The sequence below is a fragment of the Mus caroli genome, unplaced genomic scaffold, assembly GCF_978045245.1.
Source record: "Mus caroli unplaced genomic scaffold, Mus_caroli_1 scaffold_1, whole genome shotgun sequence".
Lineage (NCBI taxonomy): Eukaryota > Metazoa > Chordata > Mammalia > Rodentia > Muridae > Mus > Mus caroli.
The window spans coordinates 127,259,170-127,283,645 of record NW_028227256.1 but is presented as its reverse complement, the minus strand read 5'-3'; the positions used below and the strand labels follow the sequence as shown (position 1 = coordinate 127,283,645).

At 44.9% G+C, this 24,476-nt stretch overlaps 1 protein-coding gene and 1 long non-coding RNA gene across 2 annotated transcripts in view; one reads left to right on the top strand and one right to left on the bottom strand.

Annotated features, from left to right (window-relative positions):
* Positions 1-23,140, top strand: part of LOC110300820 (uncharacterized) — a 27,936-nt gene extending 4,796 nt beyond the window's left edge. Inside the window, exons 2-3 of the long non-coding RNA XR_002378638.2 lie at positions 11,106-11,205; positions 22,908-23,140. This is a non-coding gene — a long non-coding RNA (uncharacterized LOC110300820). The remainder of the gene's footprint in view (positions 1-11,105; positions 11,206-22,907) is intronic.
* On the bottom strand, positions 11,768-24,476 carry CUNH1orf116 (chromosome unknown C1orf116 homolog). The gene is made up of 4 exons (XM_021171086.3): positions 24,093-24,476; positions 18,630-18,815; positions 15,177-15,357; positions 11,768-14,034 (listed from the first exon to the last, which is right to left on the bottom strand). The coding sequence occupies exons 2-4, from the start codon at positions 18,732-18,734 to the stop codon at positions 12,506-12,508; spliced, it is 1,815 nt and encodes a 604-aa protein (XP_021026745.1). The 5' UTR covers positions 18,735-18,815; positions 24,093-24,476; the 3' UTR covers positions 11,768-12,505.

Below are 24,476 nucleotides of genomic sequence, written 5' to 3'. Positions count from 1 at the left end.
CATTTTTAGTATATTGATCCTGCCAATCCATGAGCATGGGAGATCTTTCCATCTTCTGAGAACTTCTTTAATTTCTTTCTTCAGAGACTTGAAGTTATTATCATACAGATCTTTCACTTCTTTAGTTAGAATAAAGTCAAGGTATTTTATATTGTTTGTGACTATTGAGAAGGGTATTGTTTCCCTAATTTCTTTCTCAGCCTGTTTATCCTTTGTGTAGAGAACGGCCATTGACTTGTTTGAGTTAATTTTATATCCAGCTACTTCATCCAAGCTGTTTATCAGATTTAGGAGTTCTCTGGTGGAATTTTTAGGGTCATTTATATATACTATCATGTCATCTGCAAACAGTGATATTTTGACTTCTTCCTTTCCAATTTGTATCCCCTTGATCTCTTTTTGTTGTCGAATTGCTCTGGCTAGGACTTCAAGTACAAAGTTGAATAGGTAGGGAGAAAGTGGGCAGCCTTGTCTAGTCCCTGATTTTAGTGGGATTGCTTCAAGCTTATCACCATTTACTTTGATGTTGGCTACTGGTTTGCTGTAGATTGCTTTTATCATGTTTAGGTATGGGCCTTGAATTCCTGATCTTTCCAAGACTTTTATCATGAAAGGGTGTTGGATTTTGTCAAATGCTTTCTCCGCATCTAACGAGATGATCATGTGGTTTTTGTATTTGAGTTTGCTTATAGAATGGATTACATTGATGGATTTCCATATATTAAACCATCCCTGCATCCCTGGAATGAAACTTACTTGGTCAGGATGGATGATTGTTTTGATGTGTTCTTGGATTCGGTTAGCAAGAACTTTATTGAGGATTTTTGCATCGATATTCTTAAGGGAAATTGGTCTGAAGTTCTCTATCTTTTTTGGGTCTTTTTGTGGTTTAGGTATCAGAGTAATTGTGGCTTCATAGAATGAGTTGGGTAGAGTACCTTCTGTTTCTATTTTGTGGAATAGTTTGTGAAGAACTGGGATTAGATCTTCTTTGAAGGTCTGATAGAACTCTGCACTAAACCCATCTGGCCCTGGGCTTTTTTTTTTTTGGTTGGGAGACTATTAATGACTGCTTCTATTTCTTTAGGGGTTATAGGACTGTTTAGATCATTAACCTGATCCTGATTTAACTTTGTTACCTGATATCTGTCTAGAAATTCGTCCATTTCATCCAGGTTTTCCACTTTTGTTGAGTATAGCCTTTTGTAGAAGAATCTGATGGTGTTTTGGATTTCTTCAGGATCTGTTGTTATGTCTCTCTTTTCATTTCTGATTTTGTTAATTAGGATGCTGACCCTGTGCCCTCTAGTGAGTCTGGTAAGGGTTTATCTATCTTATTGATTTTTCTCAAAGAACCAGCTCCTCATTTGGTTGATTCTTTGACTTGTTCTTCTTGTTTCCACTTGGTTGATTTTGCCCCTGAGTTTGATTATTTCCTGCTATCTACTCCTCTTGGGTGAATGTGCTTCCTTTTGTTCTAGAACTTTTATGTGTGTTGTCAAGCTGCTAGTGTGTGCTCTCTCTAGTTTCTTTTTGGAGGCACTCAGAGCTATGAGTTTTCCTCTTAGAAATGCTTTCATTGTGTCCCATAAGTTTGGGTATCTTGTGGCTTCATTTTCATTAAACTCTAAAAAGTCTTTAATTTCTTTCTTCATTCCTTCCTTGACCAAGGTATCATTGAGAAGAGTGTTGTTCAGTTTCACGTGAATGTTGGCTTTCTATTATTTATGTTGTTATTGAAAATCAGCCTTAGTCCATGGTGATCTGATAGGATGCATGGGACAATTTCAATATTTTTTTATCTGTTGAGGCCTGTTTTGTGACCAATTATATGGTCAATTTTGGAGAAGGTACCATGAGGTGCTGAGAAGAAGGTATATCCTTTTGTTATAGGATAAAATGTTCTGTAGATATCTGTTAAATCCATTTGTTTCATAACTTCTGATAGTTTCACTGTGTCCCTGTTTAGTTTCTGTTTCCATGATCTGTCCATTGGTGAAAGTGCTGTGTTAAAGTCTCCCACTATTATTGTGTGAGCTGCAATGTGTGCTTTGAGTTTTACTAAAGTTTCTTTAGTGAATGTGGCTGCCCTTGCATTTGGAGCATAAATATTCAGAAGTGAGAGTTCCTCTTGGAGGATTTTACCTTTGATGAGTATGAAGTGTCCCTCCTTGTCTTTTTTGATAACTTTGGGTTGGAAGTCGATTTTATTTCATATTAGAATGGCTACTCCAGCTTGTTTCTTCAGACCATTTGCTTGGAAACTTGTTTTCCAGTCTTTCATTCTGAGGTAGTGTCTGTCTTTTTCCCTGAGATGGGTTTTCTGTAAGCAGCAAAATGTTGGGTCCTGTTTGTGTAGCCAATCTGTTAGTAGTCTATGTCTTTTTATTGGGGAATTGAGTCTATTGATATTAAGAGATATTAAGGAAATGTAATCGTTGCTTCCTTTTATTTTTGTTGCTAGAGTTGGTTTTCTGTTCTTGTGGCTGTCTTCTTTTAGGTTTGTTGAAGGATTACTTTCTTGCTTTTTCTAGGACGTGGTTTCCGTCCTTGTATTGTTTTGTTTTTTTGTTTTGTTTTGTTTTTTTCTGTTACTATCCTTTTAAGGGCTGGATTCATGGAAAGATAATGGGTGAATTTGGCTTTGTCGTGGAATACTTTGGTTTCTCCATCTGTGGTAATTGAAAGTTTGGCTGGATATAGTAGCCTGGGCTGGCATTTGTGTTCTCGTAGTGTCTGTATAACATCTGTCCAGGATTTTCTGGCTTTCATAGTCTCTGGTGAAAAGTCTGGTTTAATTCTGATAGGCCTGCCTTTATATGTTACTTGACCCTTTTCCCTTAGTGCTTTTAATATTCTATCTTTATTTCGTGCATTTGTTGTTCAGATTATTATGCGTCGGGACGAATTTCTTTTCTGGTCCAGTCTATTTAGAGTTCTCTAGGCTTCTTGTATGTTCATGGGCATCCCTTTCTTTAAGTTTGGGAAGTTTTCTTCTATAATTTTGTTGAAGATATTTGCTGGCCCTTTAAGTTGAAAATCTTCATTCTCATCAACTCCTATTATCCGTAGGTTTGGTCTTCTCATTGTGTCCTGGATTTCCTGGATGTTTTGAGTTAGGATCTTTTTGCATTTTGCATTTTCTTTGATTGTTGTGCCAATGTTCTCTATGGAATCTTCTGCACCTGAGATTCTCTCTTCCATCTCTTGTATTCTGTTGCTGATGCTTGCATCTATGGTTTCAGATTTCTTTCCTAGGGTTTCTATCTCCAGCGTTGCCTCACTTTGGGTTTTCTTTATTGTGTCTACTTCCCTTTTTAGGTCTAGTATGTTTTTGTTCATTTCCATCACCTGTTTGGATATGTTTTCCTGTTTTTCTTTAAGGACTTCTACCTGTTTGGTTGTGTTTTCCTGTTTTTCTTTAAGGATTTGTAACTCTTTAGCAGTGTTCTCCTGTAATTCTTTAAGTGAGTTATTAAAGTCCTTCTTGATGTCCTCTACCATCATCATGAGATATGCTTTTAAATCCGGGTCTAGCTTTTCGGGTGTGTTGGGGTGCCTAGGAGTGGGCAAGGTGGGAGTGCTGCATTCTGATAATGGTGAGTGGTTTTGGTTTCTGTTAGTAAGATTCTTGTGTTTGCCTTTTGCCATCTGGTAATCTCTGGAGTTAGTTGTTATAGTTGTCTCTGGTTAGAGCTTGTTCCTCTTGTGATTCTGTTAGCCTCTATCAGCAGACATGGGAGACTAGCTCTCTCCTCTGAGTTTCAGTGGTAAGAGCACTCTCTGCAGGCAAGCTCTCCTCTTACAGGGAAGGTGCACAGATATCTGGTGTTCAGACCTGCCTCCTGGCAGAAAATGAAGGCCCGAAACAGGGCCTGTCCCAGAAGCTGTTAGCTTCTGTAGTCCACACTTTCACCTGCGCAGACTAGTCTCAGAGGGATCCAGGAACCAAGATGGCACCCCCAGGTGCTCCAGCAAAGCCCTCCTGGGCGGGGCAGACACTTCTTCTCTGGCAGGAAAGGTGCTTGGATGTCTGGAGCCCGAAATAGTGTCTGCCTCAGAAGCTGTCCTCTAGGGGTGTGTCTGCCAACTTCGTGTCCAGGTGACCCGGTGCTAGCGCTGACCAGAAGGGATTTGTGACCCTGATGAGGCCGGCTTTTCTGCTTCCCTAATGCTGTCTCAGGTCCCGTGCGGTTGGATTGGAACAGAAGTTGTGTTCCACTCAGCGGTGGGCCTAAGACCACGTGGAGAGTCCTCTAGGGGAGCTTGGGGGTATCCGCAGACTCTGCGCCCAAGGTGACTCTATTTTCTTCCAGGCCTTTTGTGGGGGTGTTGGGTGGTAATGGTAGGGAGCATATAGTAGATCAGAATCACTCCTCTCATGACCAGGGACCGATACAGAGTAACGGGTCTTGGGACCCACAGCCAACTTTAAGGCCAGCCTCTCAGTGGTTTAAGAACCTACACTAGGTACTACTACCTCTTGACGTGCTCATTTTTCTAAGGGCACCAAACTAGGGACCAGGCTTTATCACATGTCCTTTTTCATTAAAATTCTCAAGATACTGTTCAGTCTGTCCTCTCGAACTATCCTCTGCTGCCTCCGAAGACTCCAAGCATGGGCCTACAGAGTTGTTATTAACATGGCTGGTTAGGACCTCCCCCAGCACCCCAAGGCCCTGGATTGAGACAATGTCTACACATATGTGTGTCAAGGCTGGCTTCCAAGATGACAACTGGAAGATGACCATCTCGTTACATCCCACGTGACAAGTCTCAGTGTGAATATATAAATTATGTTATTAAATATACTTTATTACATATAGTATATTAACCAGGCATGGTAGCACACAGCTGCAATCCCAATAAAGAGGTTGATGCCAGATACAGGAGGATTGTAAATTTCAGGTCAGCCTGGCCTACAATGAGACTCTGTCCCAACTAAACAAAAATTAAAAAGATGCACCTAAGGCTTGGAGAATCAAAAGCGCCCCACCTTTTGTTTGAATTCTAGGAATGATGACCTTTTGTAGCACACTGCACCCTATTTAATCATGTGTTGTTCAACAGATGTCATTGCATGCTTACGTCACGCAGAGTGCTGAGCAATATGGATGGTATGTAATACGGCATTGCTTGCTCATCCTACGGAGCTTTGTCTAACAGTGGCACTGACGTTAGCAAAATATCTATGAGCAAATGCTTTTGGAGGAAGCATACATTTCTATAAACTAGAAAGATGATTGCAACTCAGGAGGGAAAAGGCAGGTTATGCTGGAACATACACAGTTTGGAGTCGATGTTTAAGAGTTTTACTTGGGATCAGTGAGAATGTTCAGTGAGTTGAAGTACTTGGTGTCAAGTCTGATGACCTGAGTTCCATCCCTAAAGTGTGCTACTACTTCTGTGTATGTCCTACAGCATGTGCAGCACACAAATAGATAAATAGATGTAATTTAGAAAAAAAATATTTTGGTCTGTATCCTAAGAGTAGTGGGAAAGTTGGTCATGATGAATTCAGCTTTCTATCTTGAAACTTTAAATTATTTTGCAATGATATTGAATTTATAAAAGGTTACAGAAGCTAAAACATTGATACTCAAAATATACAAAAGTTTCAAAAATATATGAGTTCTCACATAGGCTTCACCCAGCTTTCTCAAATGTCAATATCTTGCAAGGCTCTGTTAGCAAATTAGAATGTCCTTTGCTAGTGCAGGATTCAGCCCACGGTCACATATAGCCTCCGTGTGTTATCTCTCATGTCTCTTTCAATATGTGATGATTTCTTAAGACTGTGTTTTTCAAGACCTTGAAGTCTGTGAAGAAAAATACTGGCTAATGCTTTGGTGGACTATCTCCCACTTTGTATTTGATGTGTTCTCATGCTTAAGGTGATTTATTTATTTATTTATTTTGGCAAGAATAACAAAAATCTTAAATTTTGTTGATCATTGAACATATCTGCTAAGCATTTATTTGCAAAGATACTATTTTCCTTCAGTATATCTTTCATTTGTTTGTTTTTAAGACAGGGTCTCACTAGGTAGCTCTGGTTGGCCTGTAATTTGCTGTGTAGACCAGGCTAATCCAAAACTCATAGAGCTCTGCCTGATTCTGCCTGCAGAGTGCTAGGATTAAAGGTGTGCACCACTATTCTGGGCTTGTAAGGTGTTCTGTTGTTGTTTTGTTGAGACATATGCTGAGGTTATGCCAATATCTCATTGTATTTCCTCTGTGAGTTTCAGTACACATTGATAATCCTACAGTTTTCTGAATGATGCTCTTTATTGCTGACAATCATCTTGCCTTTATTTATCAGAATTGTAGCATGTATCTTTTTCAGGATTTAGTATTAATTAACCTAGTTATTTATATCAGTATAGGATCATTGGTGTTTTCTTTTATTCCAAGGAGTACAATCCATACATTTATTTGTTGCTCAACATTTTTGTGTTTAGCTAAGAGAACTTTGTGTTCTGCTGACATTCTTCCAACGTGCCACTGTCATTGCTTGGATAGTCCTTTGTTTTTTTGGTAGCACAAGGAAGGCATTTGAAGCCCATTGTATCTTCTTTCTGCACTTGTGTAGAACTCTACAAAGAGTTCTCTTCTTCTGGTAGGGAATGGTGTTGAGAACTCATAGTTTGGGTGTTAGATATGCTCATGGCTACAGGGATCCTTTTGTTCCCAGATTTTTTCAGGGAGAGAGATAGGAAAGATGTCCAAGTAAATGTATACCTATGTCTCTGTCTATGATTATCTATCATCTGTCTGTCTGTCTTCAATCTGTCTATCTCCCATCTACCCACAAGTTACTAGATTCCTCCAATTCCAAACCAGCTTACAGGGTTCATTCGAGCCTTTATTTTAGAGTGTATAGCTCCTTTTCCCAGCAATAATGTTTGTCTTCTTTATTCATAACATAGTCACCTACTCATTGCTGTAATACACATAATGCACTTTCAAATTATTTAACCCGTAAGGGTGATACACACACTTATGAAATAGTATCTGCCTATTTTGGAAAAAAAAAGCACTGTCAAATTATGGTGTGCATGTGTGTATGCTCGTGTGTGTGTGTGTCCACGCGCACTCGGATATATGTGTGTTGTACACTTGTGTGTGTGTGTTCATGTGTGCATACATATTTGTGTCTATGTGTGTGTGTTCTTGTGTGCTTGTGTATATGTTCCTGTATGTGTATACTCATATGTGTATGCATGTTCTTGTGTGTGTGAGATCATGTGTATGTGCTCATGTATGAGTACATTCATGTGTGTATGTGTGAATGTGCTCATATGTGTATGTGCTTGTGTGTTTATGTGTGCGAACACTCGTGTATGTGTGAGAATGCATGCTCTGTGTGTGTGTGTTGGGGATTTGAACTCAGATCCTCATGTTTGCAGAGTAAGTGTTTTTACTCTTCTTATTTTAATTTCCTTCCTTTCCCCTGTCCCTTGATATGATTTCTAGCACAGTTACACCAATGTCTTCTATTTGTAGTCCATTTTAGAGTGCCCCTCTCCCTCTCCCTACACTATGGATGTTGGTTTTCTTGCTGGTTTAGTATTTGATGGCTGTGTGAAATGGCACCAAGGCTTTTAAGTTTGAACTATGTACAAAGGTATACAGAGTATCCCCTTCTGTCCATTTCCACTCCCCCTGTTTCCATGGCTTCCCTGCCTGAATTTTACATTGACTTATATACAAATACACGTGTCCCTCTTTATTACAGTGAAAACTAGTGCAATGGGGCAAATATCCTCCTGGTTCTTGGGTAGGCATGGACTGAGGCAGATTGGTGGTGTGAAAAAGCAGACAAGCACATCAGTGCTGTAATAGACCTGGTTACATCTCCTACCCCATTTTATGAGCAAGACTGAAATTCACTGGTCCAGGGCTTTCCCAGGATGTCATCATATTTTAGACTATTTTGAACTCTTCATCCTTGGCAGATGATCAACAAAGATGAAAATTCTGCTAGGGAACAGGCAAGAGAATGACAGTCTAGAATGCTTCCTGTCTTTAACTCACGTGTGTGTGCCTGGTGCCAGTGATGACCATGACAGTGATGATGGCTCCTGTAATCCCTAGGATCCTGACACCAGGAAGGGTGAGAGAGCCCATCACATGCCCCTCTTGACTCTTCCACACTAACAGCTGATCCATGCCAGAGAGATGCCAATCTTAGTTTTACAAGGTGTTCCAGGAATCTTGAAATATTTTTAGCTTTTATCTCTTGATTTGGGTACACGTCCTTCCTTGAGCGTAAGTTAGTAGGAAGATGAAGAAGCTGACAGTCTGGTCCCTGACCATATAAGATTGACAATCAAGGAAGTTGGTTTTGAATATTCAGAAGCAGGAAGAATCAGGCTTAGTCTCAATAAGACATAAACATCAGATTCAGGCAGATACTTTCATTTTCCAACTACAGGAAGCAAAATGTGGGTGCTGTTGTGTGGACTGGTGGGTGAGCCAAAGACTGGACTACTTTGGACTTCATAGGTTTCGTGTTTCCTTGAAGAATTTAGTTTCCTGAGAACTTGGCTTCCAACTTTGCATATACTCCATGAGAGAGAGGGATTTAGAGTTAAAAGGCTACACTGTAATTTACTGAGTTGCTACAGTGTGCCTGTGACTGTTCTCTATGTGTTTAATATCCCTTATTCATCCTCACAATCTTAAACTACTAGCAGTACTACCCTCATTTCACTCATGAAAACTTTTAAGAGTCAGCGGTGAAACCCACAGATTTCTTGATTTGTCTATAATGAATTTTAGATTTGAGAATGCGTTGGTAATGCCCCATAGTCACCCACAACACAGAAATTTCAGAGAAGCATTACATCTGCAATCCTGCATAGAATCTGATGGAGAAGAACAGGAGAAATCCTGTCTATCCTGGACCTAGGAGATTGAAACCTCACATACCGATGGCATACTCTTCCACTCACACTGACAACCATGTAAGCCATAGAGAGGAGAGGGCACCTTGCTCGTGCCTGTGTCCCTTCATTCTTCATTTTCAGGTCAGATTCAGCACATGAATGAGAGAGCCTGTACTCTCCCTCTTTAACCTGCCTCTCTTCCCACAGAACACACAGCAATGTTTGCACCGTTACTCACTCACTCACAGGTCATAGGATGGCTTTTGCCAAACTATGCTTCCTCTGTGGGGAAGCACAGAGGTGAGCGAGCCTGTCTGGACTTCACTGTAAGATGGCGTGAATGTCTGTCTCACCACTCTGCAATCTCAGTGCTGTGCTCCTAGGGTAGCACAGAAGTGGTGACTCAGGGAGGCAGCTATCCATACATCTACAGGCACGTATCCCACTGGGCCAGGCTTGGGGGAAGCCTACCTCTATATTTGGAAGATGGCTTGCATGCAGCAGCAGCAGCAGCAGCAGCAAGACTCTGGTGGGATATCACAGACATCTAAAACCCAAGAGAGAGTAGAGCAATCTGGTCTTTAAAATCATACATGGTTTTGCAGACCTTTACACAAAAGCTCTTGACAAGAGATAGCAGCTCTTAACCCACTCCCACCTCACCAGTGCAAGACGACTTAAGGGGTGCCTAACTGGGTACAAGAAGATAGACCCGTCAGAATGGTTGGATGTGATATCACTTTGGGGGAGATGATGTCCTCACTGAACCTTTATGCCCCTCTTTAAAATGAAGATGGACAAGTTTGGGTTGATATTCTTGAATCCTAAAAAGCATTCTCTTTTCCTTCTTGTGTATGTGTGTGTGCCTGGAGAGAGGGGGGGGGGAGGGAGGGAGGGAGGAAGGAAGGGAGGGAGAGAGGAAGGGAGGGAGAACATGAATGAATGAATGAATGAATGTGCACATGGAGGATTCCATTTTGGTTTTTGAGACAGCATCACCCAGAAAGCTCCAGAAATCGTCCTCTGTCTCTGTCTCCTCAGAACTGAGATTATAAGCATGTGTTACTACGCATAGTTTCTTTTTCATTTTTGCATTTTTAAAAAATGTGTTCACAAGGGACTGAACTCATATCCTCATGCTGGTGTGGTGAACATTTGCTTTCTGCTCTCCTCAGCTTTTTAAAGTAGATTATTCTCAGAAGGACAAGCATATGGGAAACGTGGATCTTCAGCTACAACAGAAAGGAGTCATTCACACTGTTGAGTAAAGATGCCCTTTAGGGGATGGGGGAATGAGGAAGACACTGTGGTGAAGATACAGAGAGGCAGGTGCGGGCTGTAAGTGGCTTGGAGGACTGAGATCTTTCCTTTCTTATGGATGAAGATGTTGCCGGTGGCACTTCTGACCAACACAAGGCTACCCTTGTGTTGCTCCTAGACTCTCAGGAAGCCTCAGTACCAACTGAGGTTTTATTCAGGGTTCTCTCTTAATCATTCAGTGAGTAGGGAACCAACTTGTGTCTTGAAATACACATAGAAAATAGCACCTAATAGAGCAAGCCACGTCAGTCATCTAGAATTGGCCTTCTGTGTTTTGAGAGGCTGTAATAATGGAGCTTGGCCAATGTGGGAGTCCCTACCAGCTCTGAGAGATCAGGTCTTCACCTGGGAAACAGGTAGCAGACATTTGGGTGTGTGAGTATGTGGGGGTGTGTAAAGAGTGTACACAGAAACTGCCACACCCACACCCCACATACCATGATGGGGTGGAGTCATGCATAGCCCTTAATCCTAACTGTCTCATTGTTAGTTTTGATCTTTGACAGCAATGGGTCTCTAAGGACACAAAGCAGAGATGAACGAAGGACCTAAAGAGCATCGTTACACAACAGTTGCTTACCTGCTCTTCTTGGGCATCTCCATAACCACTGGCACACAGCTATCATAGCATACACTACTGAAAGGAAATTAGAGCCATGTCTGGCCATACTTGGTTATTAAGGCCACAAGACTTACCCAAGTCACTCAAGATGTATAGAACTTGTTGGGGAATTTGGAGGAAGAATAGTTCTGAGTTACTAAGAGTTACAATATACACTCCTTGTTAAAGAAAAAAGAACCAACGGCATCACATAGTATTCCCAATAGTTCACTCAGTGCTTTGGAAGATGCTTTAGAATTCAGAAGGTTCTAAGGCTGAGTCTCTTATTATAGTGACAATGGACGTCTGAAGTGCTGTGTGCAAGAACACTGACTAGGGATGCAGTGGAGGCACAATGGAGTAGCAACCTGACTGACCTGACAACTGTCTTAGGTGAGCTGCATCATATGTATATTTTTTGTCCTGGTTTCAGCTTTAGCTGTTACTAAATGGCAGGTGTACTGATGTAGCACCTCCTTTTCTGGTGGCTGCAGGGAGCTTTAAGATCTCTCTGAGTTCCAATTGTCTGTGTATGTGTTGGGTTTCCATCATCAGAGCTGAGAAAACCTGAACATGTATGTGTGTGTGTGTGTGTGTGTGTGTATGTATGTATGTATGTATGTATGTATGTATGTATGTGTGTACAAGTTCAGAAGTCTTTGGAGGCCAGAGGAGAGCGCTGGATCTCCTGGATTTGGAACCGGAGTTATAGGCAGTTGTGAGTAGGTGCTCAGAATTGAATTTGGGTCCTCTGAAAGAGCTCTTAACCATGGAGTCCCCTCTCTAGCCCCCAGGAAACCTGAACACTTTTGAACAGCAGGGAGAAGTTCAGAAATGACTCTGTGTGTTTATAAAGCTGTTGGGCTGGGCTGGGCTTCCAGCTCAGTGCTGACGTGTCCTGAAACCAGCCACGGAGACAGAAAGCAGGAAGAACAGGGACTCCAGAATTGTGGGCCATGGCACAGTTTATTAATGTATTCTTCAAGCTGACAACAAGAATCCTTCCAGGTAGAAATGGAGGAGTGTGTGGCCATATATTCAGTTTCCTCAGACCTGGGAGTGGCCCCCTGCTATCCAATGGCTTTGAGATCTAGAGACAGGCATATGTCCTAGCCTGCAAGAAGTGATAGGGAAGGCAGTGGGTAAAGACACCAAACCAAATCCCCTTGGCCTCAGGACATGTCTGGAAGGCCCTGAGAGAGGGGCACAGCAAATACAAGCCAGTCTCACTCCAGTTACTGCAGAAACTCAGCCTGTATTTCATGCCACCATAGTCTCGTGCTCTGTGTAATTCATCTTTTTAAGTTGCTTCTGCGTCCTTTGTGTCCTTTGACTTTGCTTCTCAGGTTTGGCCACTCTGCTCGACTCAGTACTGGGACAGGCTGAACTTTGCACTTGGAAAATCTCAACCAAGAGCAGAGTTCTGAACAGTGACTCCTTTTGCTATAGAAACAGTGTCAGTGATATGCAAGTCCCCCCACCTCTCTCTCTCTCTCTCTCTCTCTCTCTCTCTCTCCTTCTGTGAGTCTAATCAGTAGCACAATTGCCTGAGTACAGACATCTCCTTGGCCTCAAGCCTCTTCCTTCTTCACCTCAGACAGGAAGGAAGCCAGCTCTGAGCTGTGAGGTTGCAAAGGCTCTAGGTAGAGCCAGTCTCTTCTGGCAGGTTAGCATGGGCTCTGCCATGCCTACGCTACTCCTTCAGCAGCCCCAGCTTCTTCAGAGCCTCCCTCCTGTGCCCATCAGGAATGCCCTTTGGGGATATCTTGACACTGACACAGGGGGGTCGAGGAAGCTTGTCATAACTCTGTCCTTTGAAGGATGGCTGCTGGGAGCACTGGTCCTGCTCCAGGCCAACCAGCTTGCCCCCCTGGATTCCTGCAAAATCCTTTCCCATGCCCAAGGAGGCAGGCCGGGGCCGGGAATTACGAAAGGCACTGGGTGAAACCTTGTCCAAGAAGGGGCTCTTTCCCAGAGATGTGCTGGTTTGGCCGCTGGGGTCTTTTTTCTCAGCTGCTGAGAGATAGCTGCTCAGCCCTACGCCTGAACGCTCCAGAGTATTGGACTTGAAGTTCATCTGTCTCAGGCCAGGGATGCTACTTTCCTGGAGGGTCAGCCGTGGGTCAGGCTTGGGCTGTGTTCGGGAACTGTTCTCCTTTGAGGCCTTAGGGATAGGAATGGGCATAGACTTGGCCTCTGCAACCTTTCCTGGAGGGGTTTCCTGGGTAGGAATCCAACTCTTGCTGAGAGAGTCCATAGGAGCGACAGCCTTCATTGGGGACACTTTCCCTGCTGCAGAAGCAGTTCCCAAGACCAGAGCTGGAGATGCTGGCCGAGCAGGAGCCCGGGCCTGGGAAGGGGTCTGAGGCTGAGCCTCCCTGACTTTGAGGGTACTGGTATGTTTATTTACAAGCAGACTGGGATCATCTTGGTCCTGGGGCAGTCCTAGCTTTTCCAGAGCCTCTCTGCGGGCTTTCCTTTGTTCTTGCAAAGAAGAGACAGGGTCTGTAGCTTCAGTGTGATTTGACAGCCAGTTCTGGGGATGGCTGTGGAAACTGCTTCGGCTGCTCTTCAGGACTATATTAGGTGGCAGCTTACGGGCCTTTGAGGTTGTGAGAGGAGTCTGCTGGATGTTTGGCTTGACCCCTGAAGGTAGAGAAGGTTCTTCAGCTTTCGTGGGCTGAGATGACTGGGCCGGAGGCTGCTGTAGTTGCTGCGGCCCCTCTGTCCAGCCTTTCTCCGTGGCTTTATGGGACACGGTTTCAGAAGACATTTCCACTTTCTTCTGGGAATGTGGACTTCTCTCCAGAGAGTGGACCTGTGGTGTGTGTGTCTGTTCTCCTGGCTTTTTAGGTGGGCTCTCTTCCCCACTTTCCTTTGGTCTAATGTCCTGAAAAGCTTCTGGCGGGGGTATAAGAACTGTGTTCAGGTCAAGGGTACCCTTCTGGGATGGGAATGGTGGCTGGATGGTCTTAGCCTTAGCGCCCTGGCTGGTTTGTCCTTTCTCAGGCTCCTCTAAGAATACCTCAGATGCTTCAGAGATGGGGCTTTTAGTCTGGGTGGCGCTTTCCCTGAGGTTCTGGCTTCTGCCAAGATGAAGGTTTCTGGGAAGGCTATAGGAACCAGACCTGAGACCCAGGCTGTGAGACTCAGGAGGACACGAGGACTGGGCTGCTCTCTTTGGCACTGGCACCTGCTGAATGTCTGTGGCCTCTGGCTTTCCTGTGGGGATTAAGGAGAACAGAAGGAAGGAGTAAACAGACTGAAAATGCTGCTAGAGCAGAAAGCACATCCCTCCCCAACTCTCTTCCCCAACAGTGGCGATTGCTTTCTTTGGTCTGCTTTTAACAGGGCAGCTCTGTTTTCTGGAGGTCACATAGACTAATGGATAAAGAATGGCCGGGTTTTTGTGGACTGAGAACTGGCTTTTCATAGCAGTTGGAAGACATCACTTCCGAGTTGCTTCCAATCCTTGACTTAGGCTCTCCCAGCCTTCTGTTCCTGCGCCAAAGTCAGGGAGAGACTTTAAGATCTTTACATTCTTTGTAGCTATCATGGCTCCCAGGTCACAGAGCCATGGAAGTGCCTGATCTAAACTTGATGTGCTTTGGCCTTCTACTGTCAATTCCTAGGAGAGCTTGGTGTTTCTGTGATAGCTAGTGATCATACCAGTGACTGACATGGTATCTTGCCCTAGTGATCTTGGCAGGTATGTGAGGCCCACTGGGCCCAGTGAATTAGCTTCAGGACACAATGAAGTTTCCATTTCTACTCTGTCTAGATGGTGGGGGGGGGGGGCAGCCCAAGGCCATGTTAATAAGTACTTACTGAATTAGCAAACAATACCAGTGTGACATCCACAGTAGCAGTGTTTTCTGTTTACCCTGGAACACATTCTCGCACACTTGGGTGCCACCCCATGCTCTTTTCCTGAGTTGGGACTCCACAGGCTTTCTGCTGTGTCTTTACAGGGGCCTCAAGGTACCACATATGCTGGAACACCCCTCTCTTATCTCCCAGTCTTGTTCTCTGGCTCGCCCAGATTAGCTCCCCTACGCTGACTCATTGTCTCCTAGGCCAACTGCTTAGGCCTCCCTGACTCCTCAGTACATGAGGTAGCCTATCACTTTTTAAGTTCTTCCCTGACCGGAAGAGAGCCAGGCAAACTCCTTTCTTTCCGAGGTCTCTGTTACTTCGTATAAAACCACAGAAAGCTGGTTTCTCAGGAAGCCTCTCCTTGAGTCTGGCTAGGAGAGCACAGGGCTCCCTTTTCTGCCTGGGAACTTGTCCCAGAGGACAAGCAAGGTGGGAAATGTTTAGGAGACTCTGGTCTTCTGAGTGCTGCTTCCCTGACAGACTCTTACCTTGGGGAGCCTGTTGGGTGGTGGTGGGTAGGGCTCGGAAACTCCGAGGACTGGTGGCTGGCTCTGACTCGTCTGTGGAGAGCCCACTGTCAGCTTCAACCTCCAGGGAGCCAATGGTCTTCTCCAGGAAGAGCAGACACTCCTTTTCTTCAGCAGACAGGAAGTCGTAGCTGCTGTCACTCTGTTGGGAGAAGCAGCTATGAGGTTGGTGGTGGGGATGGGAGTGTTGAGACTCACCCTGCTGTTGGGGAAGAAGCTGGCAAGCTTTCCCTGGCTCTGCTCTGCCAACTTCTGAAGCTGCTTCCTGCAACAGTGGGTACCAAGGAGAACTGGCAGGCTGAAGCCCACCAGGACTCAGTTCGGAAGGCTAGGCAGGCAGGCAGGTGGCAAGGGCACTTTTCTGTTGTTTAGTCCTGAGTAGGTAGACTATTTAGGGGCACAGATCAGAAGCAGCCCCAGGTTTTCATTCCAGTCCTATGAGTCCTTAATATTTCAAGAAGTATGTCTTCCATCTAACCCTGAATTGTAAAGGCCAACAGCACAGCTAAAACTTGACTGGTATCTGGTAGCTCCTTTAACTTTTCAAAGCACTTCTGCCTCTTCTCAACTACTACCTGGCAGGCAGGCCAGTGCCAACAGCAGCTACGTGCACGCCAAAAGGAGCCATGGGGATACTTGGCATTTGGTCTGAGTTTTTGCTTGGCATTTCCATTCCTTGTCACATTGTCTGTGATGCTTCAGATCTGTGACTGTTGCAGCCTCCCTGAGATTGCTGGTGAAGGTTACCAGACAGGCTTAAACTTTCCTGGGGAGAAGAGATGGTGATACAACCCTCCCAGTCGGGCCTGTCCCATAAGTCACCTGCCAGATGCCTGCTCAAGGGAGAGTCCCCCAGACAGCTCTTGCCATTAAAAGATCTTCAACACTGCCCTCTGCATCTCTCCTTTACAGATGACCCAATGGAGCGTGACTACTCTAACTGATATCTTCCAGTCAGAAACAGGATGATGTCTCTGTGTCCCCAGTCTCTCATGTCAAAGGGAAGATGGGCATATCCTGCGAGCACTTTGGATTTATATGTGCATGCATTGGCTTTTCTACTCCCTGTTTATCTATCAAAACTTATTATCTAGGCATCCAGGTGTGCTGGGCACACTACTGAGTTCCAGGAATACTCTATCTCCAAAACTAACGAACGACCCATAAACCCATTAACTATATTAAACATTAACATTTGGTAGAAACCTTTCATAAACGTCAGATTTTCTCTTCCTTTCTTGTCTCCTTCTCCTTTTCTTTTTTCCTGAGACAGCACCTCCTGTAACCTAGGCTGTCCTTGAACTTGCTCAGTAGCCAAGGATGCCCTTGAATTTCTGATTCACTTCCCTCCATCTGGTATTTAACTAGGTTTTGTGTGTGTCGGGGATCTAACCAGGCCTTTGTGCATGCAGGGCAAGCACTGTCCCCCTCCCCCATCCCCCCCGCTCAGGCGTACACTGTGTGTAAGAATGATGAGCAGCAAAGCAATGCTTACGTTGGGATGGAAGGCACACCTCCTCCTTCATTCCAACCTTATAAGACCAGAGTTTAAACTCAGGCCCAGAAAAAGGATAGTTTCTTCCATGCCCTCACAAACAGATAAGCATTGATTTTGGACATTGATTCTGTCTCTGTTCAGAAAGGGCCATTTATTTTCTACATAGGGGCTTTATTTCTTATACTGTTTAGAAATCTTTATTACTTTGTACATGTGTATGTGTGGGCATGTGTGTGCTACTGTACGTGTAGAGATCAGAAGGAGTTAGTTTCCTCCTTGTGCCCTGTGGATTCTGAGAATAGGACTCCATCTTTATTTCCTGAGACATCTTGTGAACTCTGTTTATTTAGAAGGTTTCACTGTACAGTCCAGCCTGGCTGATAATATGTTGTCTCCCTACCTTAGCTTTCTCTGTGTTGAGACTGGATGTGTGTCAATATACTCACTAAGAATAGCTTCTTGTTTTCCTTTTTCTTACTTCATAAGGCACTGGGGATGGACACACTGGCAGCAGCCTAGCTTTCTAGACGTTCTTTTATGATGCTTAGCTGTTGTCCTTTAACCCCAGACACTCCCTTTTGGGGGGAACTTCTAAGACTCAGCTGATAAAACTTAGATTGCTCAGTGATCTCAGAAAGTCACAAGGTTCACATAGCCCCTCCCCAAGGTTATGTAGGCAGTAAACAGATGTGTGTTGGGGGGTGGGGAGAGAGCAAGAGAGTCAGAGAGAGGCAGGGACACAGAGACAGAGACACAGAAAGAGGGAGGGAGAGAGAGGGGGGAAAAGAGAGAGAGAGAGAGACTGACTCTTTGCAAGTTGGTCAGGGAGCTACAAGGAACGGGTTTTGAGCTGTCACCTATGCTGGTGGCTTTTTGGCAATGCCTGAGAGTCACACATGCTTCTGTAAGTAGACTCCATATTAGGATCATGTCTTCGGTCTGTCTGTGCCCTATCAAGCCTCCCCAGGGAAAGTCAAACATCACATCCATCTTATTACTCCCTTGAAAACCATCATCACTGGGTGTTAATATTTTCCCTACTTTGAAACTGAGGAGACGTGCCCCGAGTGGTGGTGCACACCTTTAATCTCAACACTCGGGAATCAGAGGCAGGTGGATCTCTGTGAGTTGAAGGTCAGCCTGGTTGACATAGTGAGTGCCAAGGCTAGCCAGAGCAACATAGTAGGACCCTGTCTCAAACCACAAACAAACAGCCGGACAGCTCCCAAATTGAAGAGACTGATGCTTAGAGAAATTGGTGATACGCCAAGGTAGTATGGCTTCTAAGTAAGGAATCTGGACTTGTTTGCTTCCATAAGGGCTCCTAACTACTCTGTTCTCTTTGACTTTTGTGGGAAACTGAAGCCATGCTATTCATTGCAGTGAACCCTCTCATCTCCCTCCCCCCTCACTCCCCCTCCCCTCCCCCTTCTCTCCACTAAGACTGGTCTCACTACTATGTTCTGGCTATATTGGAACTTGATCTGTAGACTAGGCTAGCCTCAAATTTACAGAGATCCACCTGCCTCTGCCTCCTGAGGGCTGGGATTAAAGGTGTTTACCACTATGCTTGGACATCACCGAGAATTATAAAAGTCCGTGTGCTACAAAAATCTACTCTCCAGTTTCCAGCCTGACTTAAGTGCCTGCTCCTTTTCTCCACCTAAGCTCTTTGATCTAATGAAAATAGGAATGGGTAGGTATCGATCCCATTGCTCTGAGACTGTCCCACCCAGTTCTCTACAGAAGCAGATGTGACTCAGAGGCAGGAATCCAGTGATTCATTCCCTGGTGAAGAAGATGAAAGAGAAGGTGTGCTGAGTGACAGTGGGTGGCCCAGCGGGGTAGGGCGGGGCGGGGCGGGGCGGGGCCAGTGTGCAGAGCGGACCAGGCTGCGAGAGGGAGAGAGTACATACAGATCCAGAGTGGGTGGAGGTGGTGCTCATCATGTCGCCACAGCTGCCGATGTGGGTCACAGGTTCTGAGCACAGCCCTGCTGGCCAAAGCTCCCTCTTGGGCATCGCCTGAAGCAAGGCGCAGGGGTGGTGAAAGGGGCTCCCAGAGGGGAAGTGAATGGAAGTGAAGAATGTCCCAAGCTGGGCCTGAAAAGAGAACAATCAAAGCCACGTGTGAGCTGAGGCTTCTGCAAAGCTCTGTTCAGGCCCTGGGGTTCTATGATGGCAAGATACCAAGGAAGCAGCGAGCTGGAAGGGGGCTGTGGACCGGCCATGGCCATGTCTGAACTCCACCCCCAGTCTGCATGGAGGGACACACAAGCTGGTTCAAATGCATGCAGAAAGATGGATTCAGGGAGCAGAGGGCAGGCCAGTCAGACAAGAGGTTCTATTCTTTCTCTTAGTTGCTTCCTCCCATTGTGAAGCAAGGAGTTTAGCATATTTTCATTACCCCACCCAGTACATATTACACGGTTGAGAGCTTGGGTTCTGGGTTCAAATTCCAGTTGAGCCACTTAGGTATTTGATTTGAGGCAAATTGCTTGTTAACTATGATTAATGTAAGGATTAAATGAGTGGCCAGTTAGCACACAAAGCTCCATTGGTAGCAGATAATCACCAAGTGAATTTAATAGGTAAGTACTATTGTTCTTATAAAAATCAGACAAGATCCATCTCACACCAAATTAAACCCAAGCACAGGGAGCAAGAAAGAAGGGTTTTGAAGAGAAGAGTCTCTGTCTAAATGGGGGATTCCAGGCCCTTAATAGCATCCTTCTTAAAGTCATTATGAGACTCTGGTACAATGGAATAGCCTATGTAGAACACACTGTATAGGATATGCCCAATAATGTCAGTTGCAGTCATTGTTAATAAGTATCATAAACATGACATGTCACCAATGAGACTCAAGTCATCTTTCTGCCCTGGGCCATCTGAGCATGGCACCTGCAGCAGCCGAGGGCCGTCCTGTTTCCCCTGAGTAACACTTGTCTTCTGCTCTTGCCTACATTCCCAGTGAAGTTTCCTAGAGTACAGCAGATGAACAAGAAAGATGTCTAGTTTAGCTTCTCTCAGACTCAGCTCCGTGTGTGTGTGTGTGTCTGTGTGTGTGTGTGTGTGTGTGTGGTGTAATATTTCAAGTTCATTTCAGAGGCAGTAATAGCAACAAAGCAAACCAACCAACCAACCAAAAACAACTTCATTGCTGCTACTGAGCTTCCCAAGGATTTTCACATCTGGTTGTGGGAAATAGTCCACGAGAGCTGGGAAGGTCAAGAGTAAGTCTCTTTATGGAAAATGAAGGTTTAGAAGAATTATGTACAAACTTAGTATCAGGAGCAATAGGAACATAGGAGAGAGATAGATTTTATGTGATACAAATCCATATTTTGCCTGTAACACTGTACTATATTTTTAATCATTTCTGCTACTCTCCTGAGAGAAGGTAAACTGTCCTGGGACAATCTTGAGATCTGGGGACCTGGAGTTTAGACGCCAGGGTACATACATATTCGTCTGCTAACAGTTGCTCCAGTGCCAGTGTCAGGTTTGGGCTAGATTAGGTGATCTGTCTTCCAGCTCGGCTGCGCTGGCAAGCATAAGGCCTCAACAGGGCTCCCCTCTTGCTTAGGAGAGACCATTAAATAAATCAGGGGAGGGTGAGCAAAACACCGGGGAAAGAAAAGGCAGGGTTCTGAACCAGACACAAGAGTTCAGAGCCTCTCAGGAGATAAGGACAGTGCAGGAGGGAAGGGACAGTGATGAAGCCCTGTGATAATTACCATGGGGTAAGGCAGCTCTAGGATTTCTGCAAAAGGTCAGTTCCTCAATATCCCCAACCCAAAGAAACAGAAACTCAGGAAGCTTCCAGCCTAAGTTCACTCATCCCAGCCACGCAGTTCAGAGCCGTTCCTTCCTCTCTGCAAGGTTAAGGCCACTCAAAAGGAGAAAACAGCTGAGTTCTCAGTCCTATACTGCCCTCGCCAAGGCAGAAGAGCAGGTAGAAAGACAGAAAGACTAAAGGGCCAGAAGGGATGGTGGGGTGAGGGGAGAGATTAGAAATGTCATAGTCTAGGCAGGGCACACCGATTGTTATCGTGAGCTCTCAGCTTCTCGAGACTGCACCGGGTCTGCACAAGAATCACCCACCAGTAGCCAAGCAAGGATGGGAGAGGGACCCAGAGAGCCTTTCCCCCCAACTGCTGAACTACTTCCTAGGGATAGATTCAGGAAAAGAGGGAATGTGACTTCAGTGTACCCCCAGGTGACCTCACCACTGGTCAAAAGATGGCCCTAGATAAACTAAATGGACCACATGACAAAGTCCCAAATCAGGAATCTGGAAAAGGAGCAGGTAGAAGGGAGGAAAGGGTGACAGGATAGGAAGACAGTAAGGATGTGGGAGAGAGCGAGCAGAATGAATTGCATACTTGCATGAAGTTGTCAAAGAGCTTAACTTAATAAAGAATGCAGTCCGAGAAGGCCAATCATCGGACTACTGGGTGAGCTACTTGGAGACTTTATATTACTTTATTTCCTGTAAAGTCAGCAACCAAAAGGAATCTGTGGAATGTTTGTTTAGATTAGCATTTGTGCGCACCTAAAAGGCATTAGGGGCCTGACACTGCATAAGAGAAAAACATCATTTTCAAGGAGTCAGTGTGGATTCAAGGGACTATTTTTGGCTTCAATATTCCATGTATAACCAGAGTAATAAATCTTGAAGGTGACTCACTACAATTAATGTAATCTTTCCTCCAATGGGTGAGGTGCTGCCTCTTACTTTTAGAGAAAATTACTCCCTTTGTTCCTTCATGTGTGCTTTGGGCTGTACTGTGGGTTGCTGGCTTCTTGTTCCTCCCAGGAAGACCAGTGAGCTCTCATTTCTAAGCCAGAAGCAACTGAAGAGATCCCAGACAATGGGCACGGCTCTGCTTCACACTCTTTGTATGCTATTGCTACAAAGTGCTCTCGGATTTGCTAATCAGATCTTCAGTAGAATCTGGTTGTATTGTATTCATTTCACGTCTGAGAAAACTGGCGACTTTCCAAAATTCCTAAGTAGGAATGACTCACACCTACAAAGGACATCTCAAGATATTGACTAGACGCCAGCATACTTAAGTCAGGATCACTGGCCACTCTGCTACTGAGAGCCCAGATCCCCTTGTCTTCTATATCATGCCTTGAAGTCTGTGCATCATCTGGTTCAGTTTTGTATTTCCAGATTGGTCGGTTATTCTGACAACACACACATGAATAAAAACACAGCTCCAGATGCAGTTGCAGAGGATGCTGTTGACACCACCCAGTCACGGGGCGAGTGAGGATTTCCACACCTAGTTTTCTGATACAAAGAATCTGAGCAGAAGAAGTCTTTCTTTTCTCACCACCTTCTCACTCTCCACCCCTGGCTCGGCCTAACCTAGCCGCATTGTGCCCTTCTACCAAATTTATAACCTTGAAACTTGTGTGCTGTATCAGGGCAGCAATCGAAACCCTAGGCATTTCTGCCAGATAAGAAACCTGAGAAACAAGCAGAACAGTCAAGGTGAGAGTTTCATTTCTTTTCACCCTTGACCTCTTTTGGAGACTTAAGGGCAAAAGGAAACAAACTAAGAAATGTGCACGGCCTATAGTCAGGGCCACCTATCCAAAGACACATTAAATATTAACTACATCTCAGAAACTAGCCAAGCCTTGCAAGAGAGTAAATAAATGGCACACAGAGCCCTGGCATCTGGAGCAGTGGGTGTGGAGGAGGGCCGGAGTGCTGTTCTAGGCTATGTGAATCAGACCTCCTCACCATCCTCTCCTATGAGCACGCCTTCCTAAGGACTCATCCTGGAGTCACAGGACAGTTGCTCTTAGGTAAGGGGCTCTGTGTGTTGCTGACGCAGAATGAGCCCTGGCTGGAGAACACCCAGAAAACCTAACACAAGCTCCAAAAGACTAAAATCTGTACCATGTGTACAGCGTTAGTCTCTCTTTTACCGGTGCTTTTGTGGGAGGGACTTGGTAGAAATGCCCTCTGCATAGCAGAGCCTTGTTAAACATTGCAGGTGACTCCTGTGGCCCCTGCTGATGAGTTTATCATCCGTGATAGCAAGTGAAGAGGCTGGCTCTGTGGAGTAGGGGAAAGATAAAACTTAAAGCTCCAGCATTCAGGACCAGAAGCTCGATACAGTCATCTAGGGCTACATGCTGATGTCTTTCCATGTTCCTCTTTCTCTGCAGAAGGCCAGAGGTAAAGTTAGCTGCTGTGTGCTGACCTCCATGCTGATGGGAGCGAGCTTACTTGCTCCCCTGACTGCACTTCTGTGGCAGCTTCTCTAGACAGATGCTCCAGCTACACTTTGTGTCCACGGGGACATCTGAGCCTCTTCTCCTGAGGACTCTGCCGCATCACTCTGACCTGAGCACCAGTTGGAAGTCTGGCTAGGTTTGGTATGTTGAGATGAAATAAAATGTGGGTGAGGCCCAGCATGGCCAAGTAACTTTTTTTTTTTTTTTTTTTTTTTTGGTCTACATCTATCAACAGGTAAAACCAGAGATTTAACTAGCTAGTAGACCCGGAGTAAATTTGATCCGAGTTAGAATATTTGTGGGTTTTCCAAAGATAAAATGCTAGCTTGAGTTGGAGTTTCCTCCATATTTCCAAGCCTCAATTCTCCTTGCAAATAATCTAGCTCGGTTCAGACTTTACATATCTGCACAGAGTGCACCATTATCAACTCACACACACACTGCACCCCTTATTTAAATAAAGAGAGACACTGAGCCACGGAGAATTTCCTTTTACAAATGGAATGGAAAACTAAGGTATCTGGCTCACTCGCATGACCCTCCCCTCCATTTGACTCCCTGTGCTCCAATTATCCAGTCACTCACTCCCTTTCAAAATCACTACTTCATCTTAGTGCTCTAGAGATGGAAATTTCCAAATTCTAGGAAAAGGTGGTTTTTTGTTTTGTTTTGTTTTGTTTTTTGTTTTGTTTTGTTTTTTTGTTTTTTTTTTTTTTTTGGGTCAGGTCTTTCCAAGTAGGATAGGCTAGCCTGGAACTTGCTGTATTTCCCAGCAGCCTGGCTTCAAACTTTCCATCCTCCATCTTCAGAGTACTATGATTATGGGTGGATACCACCATGCCTGGGTCTGGCTTCTGTTTGCTCAATATGATTATGTAAGTTAAATAAAGAAACGGAAGAGATGTCCCCCGGTCCTCCATAAAAATATTCCAATTCTGGAAAATCTCAGGCTGACGGAGAGATTTGATCAACAGAGATTGAAAACCCCAGGTCCGGTGTAAAGGGTCACACACTCTTGCGGCACACCTCAGCACAGCCCTATATATAGCTTTGCCTTCCCTTAAAATCTTTTCCCTTGCTGCAGAATAAGCAATAGTTGGTTAGTGATTGACTCACCTTCTCTGGGTTGGGGTCTGAAGACAAGAAAGTAACGCCCTTCTATTCCAGAGGGCAGAGATGGAGACCGCTTGCCTCTCAGGCCGTGTCTCCTACTGGTTTCTTCCTTTGACCTCCTCCTGACTTACCTAGACAGGTAAAAGCTTCACCCGCGCTGCATGGACACACCCTGCTACTGACTCTAAGCCAATCCTAGCTTCCCTCCCTACTCCTCATTCCAGCTGTTCAGTCAGGGAGGACTCGGGAGGGGAATGAGCGGGGAGGTGCTTCTTTGTCTTGGTCAATCACCTCCTGCCCCCGCCTCCCACCCCCACCCCCCTTTACTTAGAGAGCCAATGAACTGCTACAAAGAAAGGGTAGGCGTGATAGAAGGCTGGAGCTGGT

Excerpts from the sequence above, each read along its gene's own strand:
- CUNH1orf116 (XM_021171086.3), bottom strand. The coding sequence starts at position 18,734 with ATGCCCAAGAGGGAGCTTTGGCCAGCAGGGCTGTGCTCAGAACCTGTG. Across the intron at positions 15,358-18,629 it reads CCTCCACCCACTCTGGATCT|AGTGACAGCAGCTACGACTT; the intron begins GTATGTACTCTC and ends TTCTCCCAACAG. Across the intron at positions 14,035-15,176 it reads CACCCAACAGGCTCCCCAAG|GAAAGCCAGAGGCCACAGAC; the intron begins GTAAGAGTCTGT and ends TAATCCCCACAG.